Source organism: Venturia canescens, chromosome 11, assembly GCF_019457755.1.
Source record: "Venturia canescens isolate UGA chromosome 11, ASM1945775v1, whole genome shotgun sequence".
Classification (NCBI taxonomy): domain Eukaryota; kingdom Metazoa; phylum Arthropoda; class Insecta; order Hymenoptera; family Ichneumonidae; genus Venturia; species Venturia canescens.
Window position 1 is genome coordinate 5,065,534 of NC_057431.1, and position 23,372 is coordinate 5,088,905.

Sequence of the window (23,372 nt, forward strand, 5' to 3'; positions counted from 1 at the left end):
ATAAAAACTGTGATTTTTTTAAATTCATTTTTATGAATTATTATTTATGAAGTAAATTTAAAAAAATGAATTAATTAAATAAAATAAATTAAAAAATTAAAAAAAATAAAATAAAATAATAAATTCAAAGATGTCTAATTGGCCAAAAACACTGAAAAAAATTGCGTTTTTTTCGTGATTAGAATTTTGTGGGACTCGTTGAGTCTTTCGATCGGTTTTGTTCGAATTTTTTCAAACTTTTTATCAAATTTCTGGAGGCTCTTCACTGATAAGTGATTCGAAATGTGAAATTTTTAAATTACACTTTCCCAATGGGAAAAAAATTCGTGAAAAATCGTTATTTGTTTAGCTTTACAGTCGTGAGAGTGAAAAAAAAGACATTCCTCGTCTTCCTCCGGGTATAATGTCATCACGAAAAATATTTACAATCTTGTCTCGAGTGTAAGAAACGTACGAACGGTTATAATAGACGATGATTATACTATTTTGCCACAAAGAAGTTTCGATCTATCGCCTCGTGTCTTCAATAACAAGAATATTAAATACGAAACTTGGCGCGCTCTTCTCGGTCTATTATCCATCCGCAATCGAGAAAGAATTGTTCAACTCGAGTCAGCGACGATTCCGCATTTTTTCCCTCCCCCTCGATCTATAAATAGAAAGACTCGATTTTTTTTTCAAATTTCAATTGACTTAAAAAAAAGTCGTTCATTTCTCAGCCACACAAAACCCCCGAATCTCCGAGTCCAATCGAGAATGACTCATCGAGCACAAGAAGAAAAAAAACTCGACGAATGATCGAAAAATAAAAAATATTCAATCAGAAAATATTCGTTTTTTTTTCAATTAAAAGAAAAATTAAAAAAATAATAATAATAATAATTTCATCGAATAATTACAGAGAATGTTAAAAATTCAAATTCGTTGATAAAATTTGGCTTTTCTTCGACTCGAAAATGCTGTCGCTCTTACGAAAGGATCGTTACACATCCGATGTTTTCGAACGATCTATAAAAGTGTGCGTTCGAGCACGAACAGTAATGCGTAATGATTTGAAAAGTGAATGAGTGTGTCTCTGGCTTTCACGGTCATTTTAATTCTCACACACGCATATTCTCACGTACAGCCTCTGTTCGTATCTTCGTGAAATCTTCGTGTCACGTTACAAGTGTGGCGTTATCCATGACGTCATTGTGTCGCTCCTGGTATGCCCTCGTGGAAACGGAATCTCCGGAATCGTACTTGTTGCCTCGATTACGAAATGAGACGCTGGGGAAATTCGAAACGGACGTTAATCCGGCTACATCCGTAATGAGCTCGTTTTTGTATGCGCTCTTGACATTTATTTTCACGATAAATTAATCATCGCTCATCCATCGCACTTGGAATGGCCGCGTTAGTTTTATTGTGAAAATTCGAATCCCAGCTTATTGGAACGCAACAACGAAAAAGTGAAATTTATTTCTCTTCTATTTTATATGACTCGAATGAAAATTTTGCGAATTCCAGTTCATTGGAACACGAGAATTCAAAAAATTCGAACGATCGAATGAAATTTACTCACTCGAACGAATGTTTGGGAATTTCATCATTTTTTTGTTATTTTCATATTATTTTATTCGTTGAACAAAAAATAGAGAGCAGACGAAGATCTCGTCGAATTCCAGAGTTTTTCACAACGTTTTTTTTTCAAGATTCATTAAAAAATTCATTCAGTTTCATTTTTTTTAGTTTAATTCGATTTATGATTCAAGAATTTACGATATTTTCTCATGATTTATGAAATTTACAAAAAATTTCGATGTTTTTTCCAAAATTCATTCAAAAATTCATTTAACTTCATTTTTTTAAGTTCAATTTGATTCATGATTTATGAATTTACGATGTTTTCTCACGATTTATGAGATTTACAAAAAATTTCGATGTTTTTTCCAAAATTCATTCAATTTATTTTTTTATTTATTTAATTTATGAAATTTATGAAATCAATTGAATTTCATTATTCAACTAGCGGTTCGAAGGTCAATGGGAAGCCAGAGAAATTGGACTTTCCATTTCCACATCGAAAATTGGCCGCATCGAAATCCTTTTCGACGAATCGGGAGTCGATTTTTGAGTTTTCTCATCAATTAATTCATGGGGATTACGTTCCATGGGTTCTGAGTCATTGAACTTCAGGTGTGGGAGGGGCGATGGGATGTCGAGTGAAAAAATGAAATACGAAGTAAAATCCGTTTACGTGCCCATGTTACATAAGAATTAAGGCATGAGTCTCATGAAACATTGAACTTTCCAAGTCATTTCCAATTCGCTTCGTAATAAGTTGGGTTGCGCAACCTCACAAATTCCCCGAGGGTATTTCACGCTTGGGAATAAGCAAAATGTTTTCTACGAAGCAGCAAACTCGGAGGATTCACGATCCGGGGGCAGTCAGGCACGGCGAGGGAATTTCCAAAAATCGAAGAAAACTGACTTCCAGAAGGTTTGACCTAATTTCGATGATTTTTCAAATGAGGTCAAAAGGTCGAAATTCAATTCCTCCATTTTTTAAATCGTTGCACTCTCCCCGAGGATTCGAAGGTGTGGACAAATGTTCGGGAATTTGGAGCAGATGAAGCGTCACGAAAGCCAAGCCGAGGCGAGGATTGCCAAGCGGATTTGAAGGTCGCGCCGAGGCAGGCCATTGTGTCGAGCGTTTATTTATTCCACCGCGGGTTTTTGCGATTGAAAAATCATCCGCGCAGGACGTATTTGAATACGGGGACTCGCCCACGGCAACAATCCTTTTTAACACTCGCGTATCCCGGCGAAACCAGTTTGGCAAAACATTGCAAACAGGTTTCACACGTATTTTCATGAGATCGACCGCGCGGCCACGAGAAAGAGAGCCAGAGACGGAGAGAAAGATTTTAACCAAAGCCGACTCGAAATAATTCTCTTTCGAAGACGAGACTTTTTCGATCGCACCATTTTTCAGCCTTGACCTAACGAATTTCTCAGCGAGAGCTGAATCAGCGATTGAAAAACAAAAAAATTAAAAAAAAAAAGGAAAAAAAAACTCTAAAGTGTGATTTCGTCAATTTTTTTTCGATCCAGAAATCTCGGATCGAAAGCGAAGAAACCAGGGGAGTGTTAAGGAGCTGAACAAACACGAGAAACCCCATGCAGCAGCTCCTGTTTGCTTAAAATCCATTGGAACGAGCATTCTGAGAATCGAGGAGAGAATTATTTTTGCTCTTTTTTTCTCTGATTTGAAAATTTTCATCATTAAATCCCCTCGATCTCGACATTCCTCAATGCAATTTGCCCCCCCCCCCCCCCTCCTCCCGCCCCCTTAACAGACCTTTTACGAATGTAAATCAAAGCTTCGCTGGATCGAAAAAAACTGAGGATTCCATGGGTATTTTCCCGCGTTTATCTCCACCGAGATCGCCATGTCCATCGAAGCAACAGGATGATGATGATGGCTATACATTGCTCGGAGTTTATCACTAATGACGAACTTGACAGCGCATTGTTTATGATGTTTTAAGTCCATTGATGAAATCTTCGCTCGTTATTTTTAGCTTCGCCGAGATTATCATTTTATTCATATTTATTGTAAACGAAGAAGGCTGTTTTGTGCGTTTTTTCAATTCGTGCGTTATTTTTCATTGGGGAATGAATTTTGCGGAATCTTTGGCCAGACCGGGGCAGGGAAAATGGCCAAATTTTTTTACTGCGTCAGGAAGCTCCAAATTTTTATTTTATTAATTGTCGAATTGGACATTTGTTTATATTTATGATATTTGGAAGAAATGAAAATTTGGTTTTCATTGAAAAAATAATTACAATAAATTATTTTGTTATTAAGTCTACTGAAAATGCTAAATAAGTGATAAGAACGACTGCGATTATTTGATGCAATCAAAGTGCATCATACAAAAGTATAGAAAAGAACGAATTTCGAAAGAATTTTAATGTTTGCAGCATGTTTGGGAAAATATGAAAATTCACAATTTTTAACGAGCTCAACATTATTATTTTATTAATTACTAATTTATTGTAAATTTGCTATAATTATTTGTAATATTTAGAATAAATGGAAATATGATTCGAATTAAAAAATTAATCACAATAAACTATTAAATTATTAATAAATCTTTCAATGAATTATTAATCAATTGAAAATGCTAAATAACTCACAAGAGCGACTGCAATTATTCGATGCAGTCGAAGTGCATCACATAAAAGTATAAACAAGAATAAAATTTCGAAAGAATTTGGTGTTTTCGTGTTTGTAAAAAAAAAGAAATGTTAAATAATGAAAAGCGATAAATTTGCGTAATTTTTTGTGCCCCCTTTCGTCCCGTTTGTAACGACTTTTTTCGTCAGTTTTGGGCAGCGAATTCTCTCCTATTAATGAACGAACGAGAATAAAATTCGTCAGAAATGGAGCTCGTTCGATGCACGTTTGAAGCGACCGAAGCAATGGAAAAAAAATTTTCGAAATTTTGGATTCGTGGGGCCCGTGAAAGCGTCTCGGTATCGATGTGTTTCTCGGTGGCTCGTCGATCTCGATTTAGCTCGAGAATCGCGCTGAGTGTTGTTAATGACCCGCCAATCATCGGGCAGGGATAACCCAAGATGAAAAAATGCAAAGTGCTTCGTCGAAGTGAGCGTACCGTGACCGTGGACTTCGTTGTGCATGTTTCTCAGCTCACAGCGGATAAATTATTGACGCGAGGATCGAGAATAACGAAAAAATTAAAAAAAAATGAAATTCCCCATAGAATCATCCGAGAAATCGATTTTCGTCGAGTTCAGAATCCACCTTAAGAGATTCCGTTGCCACTTTGTGTCAGGCCCGGAAGAAAAGACATTCCTGTGGCTTGTCTCGCCTTCACGAAACTCTTGGAAACTCCTTTTGCCTCGGACAATATTTGTTCGCCTAGTGAACAGTGAATCTAGCCAGTGTGTGAGTATATAAGATGTTGACTCCTCCAAGAGCTTCAGTCTCACTTGAATCTTCGGCATCAAGTGTCGATCAAGATAAATAGTAGTTTAACTGAATCGTTGATAAAGAAAGTAGAGAGTGAGGAAAAGTGTTAAGGATGAGGGGGTTCAAGTGCTTGGTGCCATTAATGGCACTTTTACTGATAAACGGATCGCTCGCTAAGCCAGGTGAGCAAAAATGTAGTAACTCGGTCGATGTGGAATTAGTTCAGAAGCCATATCTCCAGTTTTCACAAGTTTCCCATCAAATTCCATGGGGGAAAAGGGTTTCGATGGGTTTCAAAAGCATCAGGGGTCTCACTCATTCGTGGTCGTCATGGGGTTTCGATGGGAAGGGTTTTGGGAGTCTGCGTTGGGGGATGACCAGCAGAAACGTGTCGATTTTAACAAATTCATTCACGAAGAAAAAACGCTCCATTGGGGGTCATTGACGAGTCGAATAATCAGCAGGGGGGAGTGTTGACTTAAGAATTTTTGTTTGGTGCTAATAACTGTAGAAGCCCATGGATGATGATTGACAGTAAAAAAAAAAAGTTCAGCAAATTTGATGGAACAGTGAGCTCTGGGATGGTGAGCGTGTTAAAAATCGTGGCTAATTCGAATCACATTTTGTGTGTTGCTAACGAAAGGTCTCCTGGGAAATCTATTGCATGGTAAAGGATCAGGCGGTGGTTCATTGCTGGACCCATTGGGTTTGTTTCATCCGAAAGATGGTGGGAGTCATGCGGAGAGCAAGAGTCAAAGTTTAGGGGGAAATTTAAACCTTGGTCCGGTAGGATTTTCCGGTTCGGTGGCGTCGTCATCGGCCTCGGCGACGGCGAACGGAGGAGGGAGTGCGTCGGCGTTGGCGAACGCGAGTGCCAAATCGGAAGGCGGTGGATCGTCTTCGGCTACGGCGAACGCGAACGCCCAGGCGGGAGGCTACGGGGGAGGTTACGGGGGTGGGAACGATGGTTCGTACGGCGGAGGCCATGGGGGATCGTTCACGGGAGGCCAGGGAGGCTCTTATGGCCAGGGTAACGGTGGAAACTATGGTCAAGGTCACGGAGGCTCGTACGGATCCGGGAACGAGGGTTCTTACGGGCACGGAAGCGGCGGATCTTACGGCCAAGGTCAGGGAGGATCTTACGGCCAAGGTCAGGGAGGATCTTACGGTCAAGGTCAGGGAGGATCTTACGGCCAAGGTCAAGGAGGCTCTCAGGGTAAAGGAATCGGCGGCGGCTACGGCCAGAGTCAATCCTCGGCGCAAGCTTCGGCTCAGGCGGGAGCCCAGTCTTCGGGGCAAGGATCAGGATTCTCTGGAGGCCAAGGTAAGCAAAGTTTTGTCAGAAGATATAATTTGAACTAACGATTCGAGCGCCTAAGACCATCGGTTCGGAGCACCGGTTACATCGATGACAGGTGACGGGTAGCGCGATCATTTCTAACATTCGATTTCGAGTCCAGAGTTAAGGAGGTTCTTTCAAACACGCAGGATACGACGATAACCGGCAAGGTCACTCAGCGACCCCCTTAACCCATGAAAACGCCGGGGCACCTAACACTAACGACGTCGAGCTTGCTAACCCGAATTCTAACCCGGAAGGCGATTTAAGGCCGCCTTATTACTCTCCAGCCCCCAGCGAGGCTTCTTCTCAAGCTTACACCAATGCCGCGTCCCAATCTAACGCAAACGCCGAAAACTCTCGACCGGGTTTCGAACAGCACAATCCTGGTGATCGTGAACTGGCCGAGCGTCCGTACCAGGACGACGATTCGCCATCGTCTCCGGAGTACGACAGAAACTTCGGCTCCTCACACGCAAATACTAACTCTAACACCGCAGACCGAACCTACTACGAGAATAACCAAAACCCTGGGCCTCCTGTGAGGCCCGAAGAATACGCCGAGCCGCCGCCCCCACCCAAGAACCTCGATACGGTTCCGGTGCCTCCTTACGGCGCGACTAACGGTAATTCACAATCAAGCGCCGTAGCTTCGGCACAGGCCAATTCGAACGTCGCTTATTCGGGACTTCCGTTGCAGCCTGGGACGATGCGACCGGGCCCGGAACAGACCCAACCGACCCATTTCAAGTATCACAGTACCAACGAAAATAATGAGCAGGCCATCAATGCAGCTAACTCGGGATCACGCGACACTCATTATACCGAAATTCATGAAAGCCCATTCCATATGAAGCCTGAACCTCGACCAGTCCCCTCGCCACCTGGTGCTGGAATGCCGTACGCCGGAGGTCACTCCGGTTCGCAATCGAGTGCTCAGGCCGCGAGCCAATCATCATCCAGCGTATATGCCCGCCCTCCTCCTCCGCCGAATACCCAGACCTTCCCCTACCAAGCTTCCAACAACCAACGTCCTGCACCACCGGGTCATTCTCGAGGTCCCAGCATAACCATAACGTTCGGCCAGCCCAACAAAAGACCAGTGGCTCACCGACGAAGACCCTCCCCAGGTTACGGATCGTCACAATCGGCGGCAACCGCCCAATCCGCAGCTTCTGCCCAAGCCCAGGGCGTCCAGAGATACCCGGCTGAAGCCTCGAGCTTGTCACAATCGGCAGCAAGCGCCAGCAGCCTCGCTGACCTGCTTGGAGGCGACATCATAGCCATTGTGCCCGTGGATGGACCTCCTCAAGGTTCAAATTCAGGATCGTACGGTCAAGGTCAAGCTGGAACATCGTACGGACAAAGCGGCTCATACGGGAGTGGGTACAACCAAGGTCACCAGGCTCAAGGTCACCCGGAGGGAATGGTAGTGCCGATAATCGTCGTTGAAGACACCACGCCCCAACGTCCTCCAATGAGAAACCCGCATAACCACCATCATCATCACAACCGACGTCCCTACCCGCAAAACCAGCCGAATTATCGGCCGCCCAGCGGCGGACAACCCGTCGAAATCATCGTCATCGAGGAGACGGTTCCATCCAAGCCCCAAGGTGAGCCGTCACATTTGGGGCTTTCTGGGCGGACCCTTTTTCCGACGTTTCGGTCTTGATGCTTCTACCGAGAACAAAAAGCTTCTGTAACGCTTCTCTAGAGCTCCGATGCCATTCTGGGTCCCGTGCACTGCGTCATACACTTGCAACCTCATTAGTCGTCTCTTAGAAATTTCTATGTTTTGGACAACGATCGTGAACCTGGATGTGTTTGTATTTTAGGTGGGAACTATGGCGGCGGTGCTGGTCATGGTTACAATTCGGGATCTTCGGGAAATTCTGGATACGGTTGCACTAGTGGAGCCTGCTCCGGCGGCTCCGGGCAGGGCTACAACACCGGGTCTGGCTCCGGTCAGGGCTACAGCACCGGATCTGGCTCCGGCCAGGGCTACAACACTGGATCTGGCTCCGGACACGGCAACACTGGACACGGTTACAATTCCGGTTCTTCTGGTAGCGCTGGTCTTGGTTACAACGCTGGTTCAGGATCCGGATCCCAGGGCAACACTCAGGGTGCCTACTCAGGAAATCCTTTCTTGAATGGCGGTGCATCAGCCAGTGCAGGCGCGAGTGCTCAAGCGGGAGCTTCAGCTGGAAGTGGTTCCCATGGAACTGGCGGTGGTAACCCCTTCCTGGGTGGTGGCGCCCCGGTGAACACTGGTGGATACAACGCTGGAGGCTACAAACCAACTGGACCGGTCGGCGGTTCAGCTGGTGGACACGGAGGCGGAGGAACTTACTCGGTCATTGGGAACGATGCTCCCAAGCCGCTGCAGCCGATTCCACGACCAAGTGGATCGGTCGGTGGAGGATACGGCGGTTCGCAGGGATCCAGTTACGGCGGATCACAAAGTTCCAGTTACGGCGGATCACAGAGCTCTAATTATGGCAGTTCATCAGGAAGCTCCGGAGCTCATGGAGGCGAGGGAGTGTTCACGGTCATCGGAGACGATGCTCCTAAGCCACTGCAGCCGATTCCACGACCAAGTGGATCGGTCGGTGGAGGATACGGCGGTTCCCAAGGATCCAGTTACGGCGGATCACAAAGCTCTAATTATGGCGGTTCATCAGGAAGCTCCGGAGCTCATGGAGGCGAGGGAACGTTCACGGTCATCGGAGACGATGCTCCCAAGCCACTGCAGCCGATTCCACGACCAAGTGGACCAGTCGGTGGAGAATACGGCGGTTCCCAGGGATCCGGTTACGGTGGTTCATCCGGTTCCAATTATGGAGGTTACAGCGGCAACAAGGGTTCGGGCTATGGTGGCTCCCAGACTGGATCTCAAGGGGGTAGCTATGGAGGAAACCAGGGTTCTGGTTACGGCGGTTCCCAGTCGGGAGGTTCGGCAGGTAGCAGCGCGGCTGCTAACGCAGCAGCGACTGCCGGGGCGTCGGCACAAGGAGGCGGCTACAACAAGGGTACCGGTGGGTCAACCGGTGGATCTTACGGTTCCAAACCATTCCCGAGTACAGTTCCGACTGGGCCGGTAGGAGGAGGTCAGGGAAGTGGGTATGGTGGTTCTCAGGGATCGAGCTACGGCGGTTCCCAGGGATCGAGCTACGGCGGTTCCCAAGGATCGAGCTACGGCGGTTCCCAGGGTTCGGATCACGGTGGTTCTCAGGGTTCGAACTACGGCGGTTCTCAGGGTTCCAGCTACGGCGGTTCTCAGGGTTCAGGCTACGGCGGTTCCCAGGGATCAAACTACGGTGGATACAAGTCTACCAAAGTACCGACATCCCCGACCACCGGCGGATCTGGATACGGAGGTTCCAGTGGATTCCAGAACACCGGGAGCAGCGGTTACGGGGGTCCGAAGCCCATACCAACGAGCATCCCGACCGGAGGCCACGGTGGCGCTTCCGCCGGTAGTTCGGCGACCGCTTCGGCGAGTGCAACCGCCGGTGCCAACGCCGGAGGTGGAACGCTCGGTCAGAACGGCGACCCGGAAGGGCCTGGAACTTCTTATCAGCCGCACCTAGCTGGTGGCAGCGGCGGCTACGGCGGTTACGGCGGCGCCGGAGGCAAAGCCGACGCTTCTGCATCAGCATCCGCAAACGCCATAGCGAATGGTGGCCTCTCCAACGCCATTGCCGACGCCAAATCCACTGCAACCGCCGGAGGATACGGCGGCTCCGCCTCCGCAATCAGCAACGCTTCCGCCACCGCAGGCGGAAGTGGAGGCGGAAATGCCGTCGCCAAGGCCAGCAGCAGCGCCACAGCCGGCGGCTCAGGCTACGACGGCGACTTCGAAGCCCGATCAGCCGCCTCCAGCAAGGCTGGAGCCGTCGTCGACACCCGCGACATGCTCGTCTTTACCGATTAAACTTACTATCGCCGCTGCTACTCTATTTATTACTCCGATCGAAGGATCTTCTAAAACCATGACAAACTTCCATGGGGACCATCCTCCCCAGATAAAATTTAAACAATAAAATTCATCGTTTTTCTTCCGAACGAAATGAAATCGAAAATATTCGCCGAATTGCCCAAACGCTTTTCACCCCCCCCCCCCCCCCCCCGCTCCGCGGAACAGGCGCTTCGCTGAAGCTGCTCCTCGACACCTTGACGAATTTAAGTCGACCTTGAAATACTCTTGAGCCATTGTTTAAGGCGTTGCGATATTATCATCACGGTTTTTTAATTCCCATGTTATTTATGTCTCGTAAATATGTATATACACGTTTGTACAGTTTTACGACGTTTTAATGCTTTTTGGCGAGTTCCCGGTTGCCGTAAAATTCTCGCTGTTTTACCATTTGTACATTGTGTTGATAAAGAAACGAGGGACGAATCGAGGCGCTAAATACTTTTAGAATTAAATTGTACTTTTAGGAGCGAAATAAATGTTTCCTACGTTTTCGTTAACAGTGTTGAGCCGATTTTTTAAATGATTAAAAAACAATACGTTTTATTCGACGATCCGAAAGCCATTTTTTTCTCTATCTTCACGAATATAAACTTTTTTCTCGACTCATCGGCTTCCATAATTGTTTCTTCGAAGCTCATGATGAGCTACGATTATTCATAACAACGAGGACGATCCTCCTCACTCCTCCGACTCGGCGTGATGCTCGCTCAATTATATCACAAATAACCTCACATCCAGACACTTATAGAAAAATCTCATCGCATCGGAAATTAAATTCACGATTATATAATGTGACCATTAAAATAGAAGGAGAAAAAATGAACGCACACCGGATCGAGGAACAGACGCAGCAGCCGCTTTTTATCATTCCGATGATCTTGAGCTGTCACGAAGAAGGATGAACAAGTTACTTTTTTGCCAATGATATGTTTTTCTCGCTTCCTGCTCTTACGATTTAATCACACGCCTGGGAATTCCCTCGGACTCGTCGCTCACTTAGTCACGTACTTTTGTCGAAAATTAATCTTCCCTCGTTGTGCTTCGATCGCACATTTTCACGTTCCAATTTCTCTTTGAAGATTCCAATTATTATTTTTCCAAAGTCAGTCGAACGATCGTTCAAAAGAATTTTTAGGAACTTTCCAATTTCATATTCGTTAATTTTCGAATTTTTAATTTATGTTTTTTTCATTTTTAAGGAGTCTACCCTCATTTTTTTCATTCAAAAATTTCTCAAAATGGCGCAACACCAGCTGTATTCCAGCAGCACCCTTTTTGAGCATCAGTGGACATGGTAACTAAAAACTATTGATCCGATCCATACGAAATTTATACCACACATTTATTATAATAATAGCTTGTACCAGGACGTTTTAAAATTTGTAAAAATATCGATTTAAAAAAAATGCCGACAGTTTTAACAAAAAATTCATTTTTGAGGTGCTAAATTTTCGGTTTTTTGTTACAATTTTCCATTTCCAACAAAGTACGAAATCCTTCATCCTGGCCCCAGTTATTATTATAATAAACGAGTAGTATAAATTTCGTACGATGTTTCCTCTCATCACAAGTAAGACCTTAATTTCAAAAAAGTCCGAAGGTCATTTCAAAGGTTTTCAAACTTTGATTCGTCCCGCCGTTAATCCTTCAAACATTTGAGGAATTAAGCGCTGTAAAAAGTCTCGACGGACGTGGAATAATGAATGTTTTTTGCGGCCGTTCACCTTCGGATCTCGTCCCTTAAGATATGAAAGGCAGTCGAGTTCAAAATCATTTGCATGCGGGCACGTACATCGTGGTGCTCGAAATAATTTCTTTGTGAGCGTTCGTAGCCGAGACGGAGATTGTGGACAAGAAATGGTGAAAACAGCGCTTCCGTTCGGCCCTGGACCGGAAGGTCGACCACTTGCTCGTCGGGGTATTCCCGATCTCACGCATTTCGAAAATTTTCGTTATGTTAATTAAAGAAAAAAGTAAGAGCGAGGATTGCAGGCTTTCTTATAAAAGAGCCAGAGACCCCGAACCTCTCGCCAGTTCACTCAAACTTCTGAGAAACGCTCGAAAAATATTTACAAATTAATCACCCAAATATCGAGACGGACGGCATAGAAAAACAAATAAATTAAAAAAAAAAAAAAAACAGAAAATGTGTGTTGATAATTAAAAAAATAAAAAATAAAAAATAAAAAAAAAATTGAAGGTTACTCGTGAAATTATTCGACGAAAAAATGACGTCCCTTAAGGCGATCCTTTTGGCAGGAATCTGCACGCTGTTTTTAGTGACTAAATCTATGGGTCAGGAGACCGAAACCTCCGGAATTCGTGAAAAGTTATTGAACTCTGGAAAATTGATGGTCGTTGCTAAAAAAATGGAGGAAATCGATGGTGAGTGCGAATGCTAATTGATAGTAATTAAGGAAACGGCTGAAAAGTGTTAAAACCATCGTAAAAGTGAATTCGAAAAAGTTTGTCAATAAAATTGCCATAAAATCCATTAGGGAGTCCGAGGCTCGGAGCGTTTACAAAAGAGATTTGGTTTTTTTCTTTTATTTTAAAGAATTCTTCAAACTTTTTTTTATTGACGAAGTTTTTTAGTCGAGAATTCTTATTTTAAGTGATAAGTGATCTTTGGAGAATTGATTAGAAAGTTGCCTCCCAAGGGCCTTAACGAATGGACGAAAAATGAGGTTTTCTTAAGGTAGTGCTCAGAAAAATTGATCGAAAATAATAAAAAAAAGTGAAAGGTGCTACCAATAATGGGCCATTTAATTGAATGTTGAAAAATCGATTGATCAGGAGGTTTGAGAGAAAAACGGGCCCCTCAATTCGACGAGGATTACGACGATTACTCGGACGTTGCGGAGTCTCGTCATCTCCGGTTTGGTCACAGACGCAGAAAGCATAGAAAGCCGCATTACCACGGAGGTCAAGGGGGCTGCAGGGGTCACGGTTGTTACCAAGGTTACGGGTAGGTCGAATCGTTGATCGCTGAAAATGGGACGCGTTTTCAACGCTTTTATTTGAGTGAAATTTTTTTTTTTTTTTTTTTTTTTTTTAATTTCGAATTGCAAGATGGCAACCGCAGCAGGGCGGTTATTATAATCAAGGACAAGGGTTCGCCAGCGCAACCGCGGGAAGCAACTTCTTTCCTAATGGCGGAGGACAGAGCCAGGCCAATGCCCAAAGCGCTACTTTCAGCTTTGGGCCTTACTCAGCTACCTTCAGCCACGCAGAAGCTTCCTCAGGGAACCGACGTCCACTATCGTAAATAAAAATCGTCTTTGGACCTTAACAAGTTCACCAAACTTTCCTTCGCTGTTTAACCAAAACAATGAAATTCAATATTTCTATGGATTTTTAAAAATATTATAAAAAATGTGAAAATCATTCGTTTCGCCGAAACAATTTGATCGAATAATTCAATGAGACAAAACGTTCTATTTACTCCATAAAAATACATTGAAATCCCCATTAATTAAACACTTCTTATAACGAATGAACGAAGCGAAGAAAAGTTTGAGAAAAAATTTAAGGCAGATCATGCCCGAAGGATCGTATTTTATGGGTCTCTAAATTGAACCGATTTCTACTTCCTAATTAAGGATATAATCACTTTAAATTCATGTCAGAGTTATTTATTCGAAATTGTAAATACACTTTTTCAACTTATCTTTTGGTGAATGAGATTACAAGCCATTAATTAAGCGGGGATCCATCACTGACCGAACCCCAAATTTCATTCCTCCCTGACGAAAATGCGCTTAGAGAGCGCAAAGGGAAAACACGCAGGGAAATCGATCAAGAAAAAAGTATTATTAAACGACAGAAGGCTGTGACAGGAATGGGCAAGCCAAGAAGAAAGAAAATGCTGAAATAAGCGAATGCGAGGTTACGAGTGCTCATCACCAATTTCGTTCAATCTTTAAGGTAACATATTTTTATTATTAGTAAGACAATCGTCTTGGATTTTTTCCCAGACCTTCGTTATATTCTTCATTGTTATTGAGTACGTTTTTTATGAACTTCGTGAGAAGCGTTCATTCGTTATATGGAAAGACGAACGATTTTTTAAGCATAGTTCCTGTAGCCCTGTGTTATTTTTCTTCATATTTAAGGACGTTTATCCAAACAACCAATGAGACGAACTCCTTAAAATTTGATACGAGTGTGAGTCGACTGGCCATTCAAACTGTGCGTAAATTTCAAGACTTTTTAAAGAAAATCGTTTCGTGCACGAGCTACCTTAAATTTTCACAAAATAATGATTCGGTCAATCGAATTGGAGGCTTCCACTCGCTTATTCTCGCCTCTGAAACGATTATCAAGAAAAATTGATTGATTTATAAATAAAAAAGTGTACGAAAACTGCGATTGCTTTCGAGGTGACGAATAGATTTTGCATTGGCTTAGGTCATCGCATATTCCGACACAAGTACACGCTCCCCATTAATCAGCGGTTCTGGGGTGAAGGTTCGTTGGACCGGGGAGGGTGTCTAGACACCATTCGTTCATCTTACTCGTCCCGAGACCTGTGCCAAGACCCTTTTATTTGAATATATTGAAAAACGAGATTAAGAAACCGAATGAAAATGTACGCGCGCATAATTAAGGGGGGACGACCCGTAAGGCACGGATTTCTTGTTGATGTTTATGTGCAGCAGCCGAAGGGAGGATTGAGTCAACCCTCGAGGTAAAAATCTCTTCGGAAGTTGGCCTCTCGTAATGGGCCTTAAGGCCCATTGTCCTCGCATTACTTTTTTCTCTCCCCCCCCCATTTGGTCTCTCTCTCTCTCTCTCTCTCTCTCTGTTTCCTTCTGACGAGAAACGTGTGAAAAGTAAAAGGGACAATAAGCAAAATGAATCTTTATCTGGTGAGGCTTTCTCAGGCCGATTCCCTCGCTCGTCCAGCCAGCAGCGCGCCGAACGCCAAAACACGTTTTAAAGGGAATTTACACGTGTCCATTCTCCTACATTTATTCACCGAAAGAAAGCATCCTAAAACGAGTTTCTCACTGTTCTCTAGAAAGATCGATGCGCCTCGGTCGGGAGAGCAGACAGAAAGAGAAATAAAAATGGCTCGACAATCGGCGAAAATTCACTTCGCTCCAAAGTGCCATTTAACTCTGGAGTTTATTCGACAATCGATTATAAATTATGGAATATCTTTGAAAGAAAACTCCCGTTGGGCGGTGACGCGATCGATTTTTCATTCTCGACAAGTAAAAAGCACCAACGAAATTTTTGTGATTGTGAAAAAAACTATTTTTTTATATTTTTTTATTATTTTTTTGAAAAAATCAATAAATTCGAAAGGGAGTGAGAAAAATGGAGCGATCAAGTTTTCGAGACTGGAAAAAAATCATATTTTTATATTATTATTCATATTTTTTATACAATTATAATTCGAAAAGAATTCATTTCATCCATGGATTACTGTTCAAGCAAATTGACACATAAATAAACTTGTTATTTGATTCTCATTTGAATGAGCAATTTGAATGAAAAGTTATGGGCTTGACAAGTATCTTGAACACGTATTTAAGCACAATTTTATAATGTTAAATGAAATAATGTAGACAACGATTTTAAGGGCGTAAATGCTGATATGTTCTGATTATAAAAAACTGAGTTGGGATTTTTTAAATGTTGTGTTTAAATGTGAAGAAAAATACACGCGATTTAGGGACCATGCTTAAAAAATCGTTTATCTTTTCATATAACGAATGAACGCTTTTTACGAAGTTTATGAAAACGTACTCAATAACAATGAATAATATAACGAAGGTCTGGGAAAAAATTCAAGACGATCGTCTTACTAATAATAAAGATTATTATTAGACCTTAAAGATTGAACGAAATTGGTAAAGAGTACTCGTAACCTGACATTTGTTTATTTCGACATTTTGTTTCTTCTTGGCTCGGCCCATTCCTGTCACAGCCTTCTGTCTTTTTATTAATACTTTTTTCTCGATTCTCGCAAAGGTAAATACCTTTGCGCTCTCTAAAGTGATTTTTTACATAAAAATTACGGTATTTTCGTCGGGGACAAATGAAATTTGGAGTTGAAAAAATGTATTTACCATTTTGAATTAATAATTGTGACATTAATTTAAAGTGATTATATAATTAGAAAGGAGAAATCGATACAATTTAGACAACCATAAAATACGATCCTACGGGCACGATCTACCTTAACGAATTTCAGTAAATAAATCCTAATATCATCTAAATTGTCAATAAATACGTTTTATTTCGAACCACTAATAAGTACTTAGCCTCGAATTGATATAATCAATTTTAGTGCTGCACGTAACTCAAATGGAAACTTTTTCAATGAATATTTTTCAATTCAGGTGCTATAGGATTGTAATGTATTTGAATTTTTTTTTCACGTTTTGGAATAATTTTCATTGCGACGTTTGAGAACTTTCGTTTACATCTTTTGAGCATATTTACTATTTTATATTAAAATTCACGAATTGAAAAAGAAAATCGAACAAAAAACATCGAGACTACGAAAAATATTGCATTTTATCTTGAAATGAATTATTCTTGTATTTTTCGATTTATTTTCATTCATTATTATAAAAAAAAAAAAAAAACGAGAAAAATTCAACGAAAGTATTTGAATATGAATTTTTAGACATTTCGAATCGCTCAAGCAGCTCCGTGATTTCGAAAGGAAAAAAACGAAACGCGTATTTTCATGCGAGTCTCACGTGTTCGACTAAAAGTGTCATCATTATTTCGTAGGTTCTTCGCGTACTGAAACAGCGTCGCGGAAAATGCTGAGGCAAGAGAGAAAGGCTGACGAAAGAGTGAACCTCGCGGTGGTTACGTTGGTCGAAGAAGGATCGTGTTCGGCGACAAAACGAACGAGATTTCGTCATAATTTGTTTTTAATGATAATTATTGGAATAAAATATTTATTGAGAGACAAATGCGCGCTTATTTTTCCCGACGATCGGATACCTTCGGGCCTTGAAATAACTTCGAAAATGCCTGTTTTTTAAGGAAATATGAAAATTGAAGTGAGGGAAGAAAATGATTTTTTAAAAGACTGCGAAAGATTTGTTACGGTCCCAGGTCGATGACCTCCACTGCGCTCGCATCACCTGCGAATTCACAACCACAATACTGCAGACTACAATGAAGCCGGAACGGTGCGTGTGTGTGTCAGCATTATTGGCCAAAACCACCCCCCGATGTTTGCTCCACGCATCGAGATTTCTCCTTCCCTTTCCTCTGGCGAGGGAGAGAGCGAGATTGCACCGGTCCTTTGTCCCAGGAATCGGTGGGTTCGCAGCCTCACTCGCCAGATGTTCTCGAAAATAAAACTCGCCGAAGTTGGCGAGACGCGGGGCTGCGGGATGGGTTTTGAAAAAGAGAGGGAAGCCTCGCCAGAAGCACGGAGATGACGGAGAGCAAGATCGGCGAAGACGAAAAAAGCGATCGAGGCTTTTTCCCGGATTATGTCGAGCGAGATAACCGCAGATTTTTGGCGACCGAACGAGCATTTTCTCCTCGATTTCCGCCGAGAACGTAGCGCCCACCCAGAGCCAGTCGAGTCCGAAAAAATCGGCGAGTTTTCCCGATTTTTTCACATTCCCCTCGCCGACGAACCTCCTAAAATGGCGGGGCTCGGAAGCCTGAGAGGGAGTTCTTTCATCCCGAGGATCGAATTAGCCCGACACAAAGCACGACCACGAACAACTCTCCGGCACAAAAGTTCGGGGGCTCCAATAAAAAGGGAAAAAAACTCGATAATAATAAACGTGATATATCGAGATCCGAAAAGAGCGCGTGCAATGACCGGCCAATCTGGCCACGCAGATCCTCCTGCATCTCAGTGCAGTACGAAAACCAGGGAAACTCATTTTTTCCCCGAGCTTTCACGGACTCGAAAAAACCGTGACGAATTTGAGGCTTCCCTCGCCTGAGACCCCCCGAATATTCGCCGTCACTAAATTTTATTGGCAAGAAACGCCAAAAAACCAAGCACCGAGGTCCCGAGCCTCGGCTTCCCGAAACGGGATCGAAAAATCAAAAAATTTAGTCAAAATCGACCAAAAATCGTTACCGAAACAAAGAAAAGTGAGAAAACACTCAAGAATTAGTCAAAACTGGAAGCATCTTGCCAAAGTCGGAGTGTCCAGGATTCTAATTCAAAATGAAAAAACCCATTGAAAATCTAGGAAATCGGTAATTTCGGGGAAAAAAAACGGCGAAAAATCGGTTCCAGCGCTTCGGAAGCTCCTCCGCCGATCTTACGGCCCTGATCGAACAGAACCAGTCCTTTGGCGAGTTCCAGAAGGAGGAAAGGAGATGCAGTGAGGTCGAAGGAGGAGGCTCCGCGAGGAAAAGGAGGCAACGAGTAAAAAAACAAAGTAGAAAGTGGTCCGTCCGGTGCAACAACCTACAGTTCGACGACGACGTTTTAAAGCCCTCATCCTTCCCCCACCAGGCTGCTTCCTACCCTTCCTGGGCTCCTTCGTGATCGAAAAAAAGGCAAAGAACCACTCAAATTGCACTCACACTCGAACCCCTTTTCCTTCACGTATCTCAAGCTCCGGAGGAGCTCAACTGTGTTGGGATGAAATGAGCCGCGCCACTCCCGAAGGCTCCTTCGAGATCCTGCTCGCATTTCACGTGCGGTTGTCGACTCGGAAACTATCCTCGGGGTATTGTCGGTGAGTATGAAAAAATCCAATTTCTCGAATCCACCTACGAATTAGGGTCTGACCGCTGACGAATTTCCGACACTTTTCTGCTGTTCCGAGCCTCGGAATTCGAGCCGAATTCGATTTTTACCTTAAAATTTAAATTTCGTTATGTTTTCTGGCTGTTTTTGTTGTTTGACATTTTTTTTGGTTGCCTCCATCGACGCTGTGGCAGTGAACAAGGTTTCATGATTCTTTGGAGGATTTTTCCAAAAATTTGGGTCCTGATCCTCGAAATTTATTTCGAGAGCAGTTTTTCAATAGAATCGAAAAATTTGAACGGCTTTTTGGCGTTTCTGGCATTTTGGGCTTCTCGATCGAAACTGTGGGAGTGAACAAATTTTTAGCGTTTTGATTCTTGGGATGGGAGTAGGGAGGGATTTCGGTTAGCAGTTTTGCTGATTGTTGGAAATGAAGTTTTTGTGAAAATCATTTTTGGGAGTTGGGGACTCGAAGGAATTTTGCTTTTGCGTTATTCTCATATTTGAAAATTGTATTTTTAGTGAAATTCCATTATTTTTCCAAGTTTGGGATTTCGGAGCACTTTTTAAGCAGGATATAAATCGTACCGAAAAATCTTCAGCGAAGAAAAGTTGTTTATGGATGATTCGTGAGTGAAATTTCGAGCGAGATCTTTGAAATCGTGTACTTTCTATCGCGGTTTACGAGCGGCTTAGAAAAACGGTTGTGCGCGGCCTCGCGACTACGTTTCTCCATCTTTTTTTTCCCATTTATTATCCTTCTCGTGTTTCACCGTTCGCGTTCACTTTCGTGTCCTGTTCCCAGTGCGGCCACGATTTTGTTGCGTCTCGCATCATAGTTTTAATCAAAAATCTCAAAACACATATTTTTCTATTTTTAGGAAAAAATCAATTGAAAAAAATCAATCAAATTTCAACAGAAAGGAAACAACAAGATAAAGAAAAAAATAAAAAAAACCATCACTTTTTTTTGGTATCGACGACCTTATCCCGCGATGGCGAAACTTTTGGCACTTTTCATCATCGGCCTCGTCTGTGTTATCGTCAATGTACGAGGCCAAACAAACAACAAAAAACGTGAGTTCATGACCATTTTTTCCTCAATTATATAATATCAAAGCAAATAAATTCGTCGTGATTCATGACGGATGGGATTTCAGTAGTTATTTCGAAATGAAACAAAAATCGGAATCAATATTTTTTATCAAGTTTCAGTGTAGCTATCATTAAATTGTACTTTAGTTTAAAATCAATTTTAAGTTAATTTTAATTCTAATTTCATTTTAATTTAATTTCAATTTAACTTTAATTTGGTTTATGATTTAATAACAATTTAATTTCAAATCAATAAAACAATTTTTTGCATCTGAAGCTTTAAACGGTCAAGCGTTCGACGAAGTAGTGGTTTCATCGGATCTCATAGTAAAACGTAAATCGAAGGAAAATCGTCAAGGAAAAAGATTGCTGACGAACGTACCGTCGGGAACGACTGGTCCGCCGAGTAAGCCAACGGTAAACACATCGAGGCTCATATCCAGCGACGGCAGTAGAATATCATCGGGAAATAGAAATCGTCGGGAAAATTCGAAAAACAGGTAATTTGCCGAAATTTCCCAAAGTTCATTGTTTTTAGTTTTTCTTATTTTTCTTAAATTATCCTTCGATGTTTTAATATCCGTTGACTTATTTCGACGCTTCAGCTTCGATTTCAATAGTTGATGAGAATCAAAGAATCGAGTTGACCACGAAAATATTCCTGGCTCTCATGGCATTCCCATCCAACTCAAAATCCCATTTTTTTCACCATCAAGATCCAAAATTTTTATTCATCGATTCGTTCGATTATTTTTTCAAGATTGCTGGACCTCGGCGTCGCTGGATACCTGCTGAATTCTCGAAAACGTTAAACAAATCAATTGCAAAATAAAACGAAACAACGTAAAGAAAGCAACAAAAAGAAGAAACACGAAAGAAAGGAAAAAAAAAAACTACACGTCTCGCGATGACAACCGCACGGCACCTCACCCCTCATCTGTGATCACACGTTTCGGTCATATTTCGGACTTCGGCTTGTAATAAAAGGAACAATAAATTTTTTCTGTCTCACAAAAAAAAAGAAACAAAAAAAAAGAAAAAAAAACAATTTCGTTCATTTTTTTTCCACCCTCCTCACGAGTGTTACGAAAAAATGCATGTTGTCATCAGAAAAAACAAAACTGAGACAGTTTCGTCAGCTTATTTTGGAACGTTCGATCAAACGAAGAATCAATAACGAAGTTTTTCGTTGCAAAACACCGACTCCGTTCGTGGGTTCCAATAACAATTTGAATTTGAATTGTTGAAATATTTGGATTGTATTCATGTCGAATGATGGATGAGACGAAAAAATTTGAGGAAGAGTTTTGGAGAAATTTGTTTTTGTTTTTTTTTTTTGATTTTTTATGATTTTTTTTTTTTTTTTTCGAGTCGAGTTAAAATAGACGGAAAATCCACGTACGATTTTTTTTCATCTTTTTAACTTCGACGGCCGAGTCTACGTGCAATATTAGACGCGTGAATTTTTGCTTATTTGCCGTTTACCTTTCGGTCTTTATGCCAGACACGTGATTATACAGAGTCTCCTACGTGCGTGCACACCTGCCAGACTTGCTGACGCGTGTAAAAGCTAGCGTTCTCGGAATACTAAGAGAAGGAGGAAGAAAAAAGTTCGGTAGGATCAGATCGAACAGATTTATCATGGATTTTCATGGGATCGCCTTAAATTTGTGGCCTTTAAGGCTCGAGATAAAAGAGCGGTCGGGATTCGATGAATTACTCATTTGGAAAGGTTTTAAGTGATTCGAGTTTTTGGAAATCGAAGAAGCACCGTCTTCTCCATCGAGCTAGCCAAAATGTTAATTTTTCTGATTTATTTAAAAAAAATTTTAAAAACCTCCACCGTCATTTTTGGAGTGGGAAAAAATTAAATTTCGACAAATAATTTTCCGTTTAGTTGAGATTATGATGGGAATTTTTCAGTGAGCATTTACCGCAGTCATTGGCTAATCAGTAGTCAAGATTTGTCGATCGAGAATCGAGGTTCGGTAGATTTAGTCAAGGAATTATTCACACGCGTAAGAAATGGTGTGAGGCGGGGGGGTCGAGGGGGAGGCGAGACGGATCAAGGGGTCAGGTATAAAATAGGCAATGTTCGAACACAACAGAAACGTATCTAGCAAACTGTACGATTGCTGAATCGACAACGATCTCGAAAAAATTGATCGATTCAGAGATCGTCTTCGATGGGTCTCGAAAGAATTCTTTTCCGGCTCGAATTCGTGTAAAAGAATTTCTGAATGAATTTCGGAGTCACCTGGTGTTGTAATAAAAATAAATGACGTCCCGAGAATAAGCAAGGAGCTGGAAATCCCCGAGGGGAAGCGGTAGGAAAAAGAGTTGAATTTAGTTGACGAATTGGCCGCTAGGTGGCCAGCGCCACGAGTCGTTCCCACGCGCGAAGCCAGCCGTCCAAGCATCTATAAGTAGGACGTGTCACGATATTCAAATTTGGCTCTCACAGTTGTTCCTTCTGACATTAATGAGTCGTTAAATTGTTTTCAAGCAATGAATCATTTGAAGGGGTTGTATAAATGGGAAACTCGAAATTTCATACGCGTAACAGGGGCTTTTAAATTCCTCGAGAGTTCGTCGAACGGCCACGCTCATGCGGTGAGCAATGCGAGGAGGCATTTGCGCGAAATATGGAAACCACCGTGCACGTGTGAGCGTGTAACAGACAAAGGGATTCCAAACTGGCAATAAAAAAGGAATGAAAGAAATATAAAATGTGAAATAAGATAAAAAAGAGAATATTGAGAGAAGGGGTTATGGGCTGGACGCTGACAGACAGACGTGTATGCGGAATGAAGAGGAACGAGCGTTGAATTTTCATTGTTATGCGAATTGCATCATCAGCTTCCATTCCGTCTTGACTAAATCGTCTCGTATTTACCGGAGAACTTAATCTCGGTGTTTGTGTACTGGCCCCAGCCATTCTTTCAATTCTCCACTTCCGATTCGTCGAATGATCTCTTACCTCTTGACGTCAATGATTCAAAGGTTTATTTCTATCGATTTTTAAGGCCCTGTGAGCTTCGATTTAACAGAATTCTGGCATTTTTTCGAAAATTAGCGTCGAGTTCGATGACTTGAGAAAATTTGTACTCAGCACACGTGAATGTAGTTGAGTAATTGTTCGGGGAGGGTCTAACGAGCCTCGTTCCAACGACACGATCATGGGAACTTTTTTAGCTATCAAAATTACATGTTGGATCGGTGGTACGAGGAAATAATGCGTTCTCCGTACATTAAGGTGGTCAAAGAGGCC

The 23,372-nt window shown here is 42.4% G+C and overlaps 3 protein-coding genes across 5 annotated transcripts; all 3 read left to right on the plus strand.

Moving 5' to 3' along the window:
* The first annotated feature begins 4,985 nt into the window (after positions 1 to 4,985).
* On the plus strand, positions 4,986 to 10,802 carry LOC122417966 (uncharacterized transmembrane protein DDB_G0289901-like). 3 transcript variants are annotated; one of them, XM_043431923.1, is made up of 4 exons: positions 4,986 to 5,163; positions 5,625 to 6,305; positions 7,451 to 7,936; positions 8,159 to 10,802. In XM_043431923.1, exons 1-4 carry the CDS (start codon positions 5,094 to 5,096, stop codon positions 10,258 to 10,260), a joined length of 3,339 nt encoding a protein of 1,112 aa, XP_043287858.1. In that variant the 5' UTR covers positions 4,986 to 5,093; the 3' UTR covers positions 10,261 to 10,802. The 3 variants fall into 3 exon arrangements, with proteins under 3 accessions (XP_043287858.1, XP_043287859.1, XP_043287860.1); XM_043431924.1 differs by having other exon boundaries at positions 5,772 to 6,305; XM_043431925.1 differs by lacking the exon at positions 7,451 to 7,936 and having other exon boundaries at positions 4,987 to 5,163.
* Positions 10,803 to 10,939: 137 nt separating this feature from the next.
* Positions 10,940 to 17,246, plus strand: LOC122417968 (uncharacterized). Its single transcript, XM_043431927.1, has 4 exons — positions 10,940 to 12,690; positions 13,102 to 13,273; positions 13,378 to 13,569; positions 17,059 to 17,246. Exons 1-4 carry the CDS (start codon positions 12,534 to 12,536, stop codon positions 17,072 to 17,074), a joined length of 537 nt encoding a protein of 178 aa, XP_043287862.1. The 5' UTR covers positions 10,940 to 12,533; the 3' UTR covers positions 17,075 to 17,246.
* A 1,607-nt stretch (positions 17,247 to 18,853) lies between these two features.
* Positions 18,854 to 20,982, plus strand: LOC122417969 (uncharacterized). The gene is made up of 4 exons (XM_043431928.1): positions 18,854 to 18,995; positions 19,888 to 20,083; positions 20,379 to 20,601; positions 20,862 to 20,982. The coding sequence occupies exons 2-4, from the start codon at positions 20,002 to 20,004 to the stop codon at positions 20,911 to 20,913; spliced, it is 357 nt and encodes a 118-aa protein (XP_043287863.1). The 5' UTR covers positions 18,854 to 18,995; positions 19,888 to 20,001; the 3' UTR covers positions 20,914 to 20,982.
* The last annotated feature ends 2,390 nt before the right edge of the window (positions 20,983 to 23,372 follow it).